The 6,627-nt window shown below is 33.4% G+C and overlaps 1 protein-coding gene across 1 annotated transcript; it reads right to left on the bottom strand.

Annotated features, from left to right (window-relative positions):
• Positions 1-809: 809 nt before the first annotated feature.
• On the bottom strand, positions 810-2,288 carry LOC107477487 (uncharacterized). The gene is made up of 4 exons (XM_016097525.1): positions 2,021-2,288; positions 1,366-1,923; positions 929-1,237; positions 810-850 (listed from the first exon to the last, which is right to left on the bottom strand). Exons 1-4 carry the CDS (start codon positions 2,286-2,288, stop codon positions 810-812), a joined length of 1,176 nt encoding a protein of 391 aa, XP_015953011.1.
• Between the last annotated feature and the right edge of the window lie 4,339 nt (positions 2,289-6,627).

Raw genomic sequence — 6,627 nt, forward strand, 5'->3', positions numbered from 1 at the left:
ATAACAAAGTTACATTGAAAAGCTTAACCACTAATAACCTTCAGTGGAGCTTGGATCTGCGTGCTGAGGACATCGGCTGCGGCTATGTCCCTCGCGTCCACATATAGTGCACTGGCGATGACCACGCATATCCCGCGAATTCATCTTATTCAAGTAGTGGGTTGACTTCGATTTTTCTTTTGTCGCGCGCCTCAATATTCAGTTGGCGATCACCTTCGCTCCTTCGTATCTATCCCACGTATGTGGGTCACCCATCGGAACAAACTCGCCTCTATACACCTTGCAAATTTCAGACATCTTGTACACATCGTGCACGTACACTTGCCAATCACGACGCTGGTTGGCGCAACATGCAAGCACGTGGCGACATGAAAATTGCTCGACCTGAAAATGGTCACAGTCGCAGTGTTGTTGCGCAAGGATAACAGTTTAAATGATACCATCTTGCATTTCGCGAACCTCAAATATCTCGTTGCGCTTATCGAACCAGTTGACCACAGTGTTTCCTGCATGTCGGAAGCTTTCTTCAACTCTCTTCGTTGCAAATTCTGAATACGTGAATCTGTTGCGGAGACACTCATGAGCCTTGGTACTCTTCCGAGTTAACAACTCATTCAGCCGATAGAAAGTTGACCGGACAAGGGCAGTCACAAGAAGGTGGCGTGCACCATTCAGGACAGAATTTATGCACTCTACCAAGTTTGTCGTCATATGTCCCCACCGATGATCCCATCGAATGCCAACACCCATCTCTCAACACCGATCTTATCGCACCATTGAGTATATGCCTCACCCTACTCTTTAAGCCTTTAGTAGTTTTTGTTGTACTCCTGCTCCATCATAGAATAGCCTGTTGAACAAACCATTTAATCATAAGCAGATGCCACAAATTTACTATGAATAGAACCATAACAGCGAGTTGAAATACCTGTGTTCACCATGAGTTTATGCAAATATGGAGTCTTGAACCTCCTTAAGAAGTTGGACCCGATGTGCCTGATGCAGTACATATGCCACGCCCTTGGTGGTGACCATGCACTGTTACTGCGAGCTATTGCAGCGTTGATGGAGGTATGGCGGTCAGAAATAATACCCACACCATCAATGATAACAACATATCTCCGCAAATTGGTTAGGACAAACTCCCATGCGTCTGTTGTCTCGCCCTCGACAATTGCAAATGCAATAGGTACAATGTTTTGATTCCCATCTTGTGCAACCGCTACCAGAAGTGCACCTTTTTATTTTCCGTATATGTGCGAGCCATCAACCTGCACCAGTGGCTTACAGTGTCTGAATGCTACAATACACGGATAGAAGCTCCAAAAAACGCGGTGCAGAACTCTTATATTTGAACCTTCTCACTCTCACGGTAAACGGAGAGCATTTTAATTTGAACACGATACCTTGACATCTTCACTATCATTGCTTTTAACCATACTGGTAGAGTCTGGTAAGAAACTTTCCAATCACTAAAAACTTTTGCAACAGCTTTCTGCTTTGCCAACCAAGCCTTGCGGTAACTCACAGTGTCGTTGAACTTGCCTTGAACTTCTTCAATAACAGACTTCACCTTTATCGAGGGGTCTACTTCGACCAACGGCCTAATGGCACCTGCAATTGTGTCTGAGTCTAACTTGGCATGATCTTGTGAAATCGTGCCCATGGTGCATGTGTGCTTGCCATTGTATCTCCTGATTTTCCAACAAGCTTTTTTTCGAATCAAGCTAGCTCGGATAAGCCAGTCGTACCCTGCACCATACCCCTTGCATTTCGCATAGAATATTTGCGGCTCAGACTCATACACTGTATAATCAACTCTTCTAGAGATGGTGTAGCTTTTGATTGCAGATATCACCAACTCTCTCGAACCAAATTCCATTCCGACACTATACTCGCCATCTTCCGCCGCGTTGCCTTCACCTACGACATGCGCACCACCATCAGTCAGACAAGACAAATAAAATAAGCACTATAAATAACTTGAGTTAATAATCATAACACACCTGTATTCACATACTCAGAAAATTCCGGGGCATAAAAGATGGAACACCAAACAGGTATTGGCTTACAATCGCATTTGCTTCATTTTGCACCGTCGGATTGTCTGCAAAGTCTCCGTCATCGTTTTCATCATCGACTTCATAGTTAGCTTCGAATTCCTCTTTGCTGTCATTATTATCTTCTTCCCAATCTATATCCCCGAGCTCATCAACATTGACCTCGTCGCCGATCGTACCCATCTCCAACTGCTGTTCAAACTCAATGTACAGCTCTATCATCGGCATGTGAGATCGGGTTTGTTGATAAATATACAACATCTGTTACATACTGGCATCGTCAATGATGGGCATTATTTGAAACTATATTAGCCCACCAAATACTTGCACAGGACTTCTGTATAAAAGATTGCTCACCCTTTTCAAAATGTGGTTTTGAATGTTATTAAAAAGATCATTTTGCAACTCGACAAAACTCATGGTATATGGAATAGCAAATGACAATGGACATTCACAAACAAAAGTCACTCTTTCATATGTGTTTGGTATAACCTCACCGTTATAATATACTCGCAAATTTGCAACACTTTCCATAACTTCAGCCTCAACTAACTTTATTTTTTTGACACAGTTATCTGCCAAAAAAGTACAACACCACTAAAAACTTTATGCAAGAAAGAGTAAGAGGAGAAGTGAAGATGAAGATGAATGAAACTGGATTTCGTATTTATAGGCAAAGTTATGGATTTAAATATTATTTTGTGTACAAAACGCAACCTGCGTTTTGGGGATTTCAAGAAAAAATTTCTGACACTAACAAAATGCAACCTACGTTTTGTGGGTTTCAAAAAAATTTTGAATTTTCTGGCTTAAAAAACGCAACCTGCGTTTAGCCTAAAACAAAATAAAAAAAATGGAAATGCCAAAAGATAACCTACGTTTAGTGTATTTCAAATTAAAAAAAAAACAAATACAAAACGTAACTAAAAAAGAGAAAAGGATTTTTTTTAAAAATAACTAAATTAAATATTTTATTTATCAATATATATAATTTAAAGAGTATTTATATTTTTATATTGTATTATATATTTTATTTATAATGTAAACAATATTAATATATACACATATCTCATTTATATTTTTGTAAATGAGATAAATCATTTTTTTTAAATGTATTTTGAATACAAACAAGATATGTGTTAAATGATGTATTTCAGTCAATTAGTTTGACAATAACAAACGTGACACTAGAATATTTGGTTAATGACACAAAAAATCTCTTAAAAATGATACCAAAATGTTTAGTAAATAACACAAAAAATATTTAAATAAAATTATATATTTAAAATCTTAACTCACTCAACCAACAAAATATATTTAAATATGTTTTAGAACAAAAAATATAATTATTTGTTACAAATAACACAAAAATAGTTAGACCTCTTATTTATGAGTTTAATATCACTCAATTAAATTCAATGATAAAAAAATAGTTAAAAAATTTTATTTATTACGATTAAGAAATTTCGATGTCAAAATTAAAAAAATTGTGTCATAGTTAAAAGATTTCATTGTTAGTTTTTCAATAAATTTTACAAAACTCAAAATTTCAGTTCCTCTTCTTCTTCATATTCTTTTTGTTTTACATTTTCATAATTCTTCTTGTTTCACCCTCTTAACAAAAATTTATGTTACGGTTAAGAAATTACGATGTCAAAATTAAGAAATTTCCTATATCATTATAAAAAAGTTTCGGTGTTATTTCTAATAAATTTTGGAGAATTCAAAAAACTCTCCTTCCTTGTCATATTATTATTCTTCTTTCTTTCTTATTTCACCCTTTTTAATAAGAACTTGAATTACAGTTAAAAAATTTTAATGTTAAAATAAAAAAACTTCACATGTCAAAGTTAAAAAATTTGGTACTATTTTTTTGAATTAATTCAGCAAATTCAAAATTCTCCATTCTCCTTTTCTTTTTTTCACCGTCATCTTTTTTTATTTTTTTCTTTATCTTCTTCTTTTTATTTCACTTACTTATAATTTTTTATTTATCATTTTAATAAGAATAAAAATAAGAAAAAGAGAAAAAATCAAATAAAAAAGAAAAAAATAAAAATATTGCAAAGAAAAAGAAGAGAAAGAAAAAAATAAAAAAACTCATCAACAACAAAAGAACGATAATGAAAAAAAAAACGCACAAAAAAATAGAAATATGAAAAAAAAGTGCGTGATTTACGTGCACATTGTGTGAGTAGTTTTATTGAATTTTGACTAACTTAATCAAACTTTGTTACAAAAGCACTTGAATATGTAATGAAACCGAAAATTTAAATTAAACTATTTATTAAATAAACAATATATATATCATCTTTAACTTTAAGATTATAGTCCTTGCTGTCATAGAGTTATGATTTGGAGTTTTCAAAATATATATATTATAGGAATAAATATTTTAGTTATTTTCTATAATAAGAATATTGTAGTCATTTTTATAAAAAAAATAATATTAATTTAGATCGGTTTTTAATTTAGACTGGTTTAAAATTTGATTCACCATTTTTTCGATCAAATTAATTTATTTGGTCTAATTTTGACAAAAATAATACCATTTAATCGATTACATATGTTAAATTTTAATTACTAAAAAATATCATAAAAAAATATTTTAGACGTCTTTATCTGTACTACTCTCTTATATTTTATATTTGTATATCTTATCAAATATAATAAAAGACATTTAATGAAAGTTTTTTTCTTTTGGAAGACTACATTAGTTATTAGTAGTACAAATTGAAAATATCACGTTAGAGTTTATCTCTTAAAATAGTGTCCTCATGCAATAGCGTGAAAGAAAAGACTACCAACTTTGTCAATTAGTGAGTAACAAGTTATACCTTATGCTCCTTCCTCATCAGCACTACTAAACAAAACCATCTAAGCCATACAAGAATTCAATTTTTAACTCTTTTCATGGCATCTCTCATTAGTAGTGTTGGCCATTATTGCTGCATCACAAAGGCACTACTTGCTCATCAACTCACAAATGGAATTATTGTATCTTCCTGCCATGTTAGAAGACCCTCCAATGATTCCAATAATTCTCAAGAAGGAAAGAAGAAAGACATGGATGGAGGAAGGCTCAAGAATAATAGCATGGTGAAATTGAGATTATTATCACTGTTGAATGGTTTTGAGAAGTTTGGGAGAAGAAGGACCAAGCAATATTTGAGTCCAGAGCAAAAGGGTGGTGATTGGAAAGACTTGTTTCTAATGAGTTTGTCCTTTGCTGTTTATGTGTACATATCCCAGCAACTAGTTTGTGCTTATTTTGTTTGGACAACTATGCCCAAGCAACTTTGGTAGTAACTAATTTTTACTTGTTATATATATGCTTTTTCTTTTGATGATTGTATAAAGGATATAAGGTATATTAGCACTAAGCTTAGATATGAAGTAATGCATTTTATTTGTTGTTTCATACTTTGTTGATAGTTTATTTGGAGTTGTTATGTTGACCCAAAAATGAAGTGTCAGAGATTCATGATTCTGACTTAAAAAAATGTTACCATTTAAAGCAAATACTGTTTTCTTTTCTGGGCATTTTTGGCACTTGGAATGATGGCTTGAGCTTAAGTTGGATTGTTAGAACTTAGAAGCACAGAACAGAAGAATACATGCATCTTTGATCAAATTTTGAGAATATTTTTCTCTTGTAGCAGAATTGTCTAAGAATCAATATCACTAACATTCTACAATATTATAGTAGCTTCTGATTGTACATAAAGTAACATGTAAGTCACATTTACAGGCAGCATAACATTGCTCTAGAGATCAATTTATTATTCTAATATTTTAGTAATACTTAACAACTTAGTTTTATTCCTTGATTATGTTACAATGCAAATATATTATATTTGAGACCGGAAGCCTTGATGTAGTCATGTGGAGCAGCTTCTAGATAAAACAGCAAAGTGATAATATGAATATGTGAATCAATGCAAGGCGTGATAATGTGATTCTCAGAAGCAAAAGGCGTGGCCCTTACTTAGAAATGGTTAAGTCATCAAAACATTTCAATTCAAGTAGTCAGATTTGGGGCTTTTATGCTTGAAGAGATTAACAAAGCCATAAAATAGTGAAAGCAACCACTGCCAAATGAGAATCAGCAAGTTACCACATCGCTTATTACTAGGTCTTGGTTCTGGCCTTGGTCTAAAGATTCCATTGTATAGTTCTTTCTGCTTTTGATAAACAATTTGTCGTGTTCAGCAAGAAACCTCAATTCTTTTTCAATGACTTTGTCTTCAGGGGCATACTTGCGTGTCTTTTGAAAATCTTCCTTGGCGGCATCTGTTTGCCCAAGTGCTGCCCTAGCCTTAGCCTCTCCTAAATAGAGCCTTGACATTGTTTTCATCCTCAGTCAGTACCTTCAAGTTCCATCATCCAATCAAATATCAGGGGAGCAATAAATCTCATGTACCTATTATTGTAAAATTTTAAGAGTTTTAATTCATTGCAAAAACCAGATTTTTCATAACTTAATTTGTTTTTGGAGAAGATAAAATATCTTTTGATAGAACATATGAACCAGAAGTAAAACAATTCTCTGGTTGGAGAGAGAGAG

Source organism: Arachis duranensis, chromosome 3, assembly GCF_000817695.3.
Source record: "Arachis duranensis cultivar V14167 chromosome 3, aradu.V14167.gnm2.J7QH, whole genome shotgun sequence".
Taxonomy (NCBI): Eukaryota; Viridiplantae; Streptophyta; class Magnoliopsida; order Fabales; family Fabaceae; genus Arachis; species Arachis duranensis.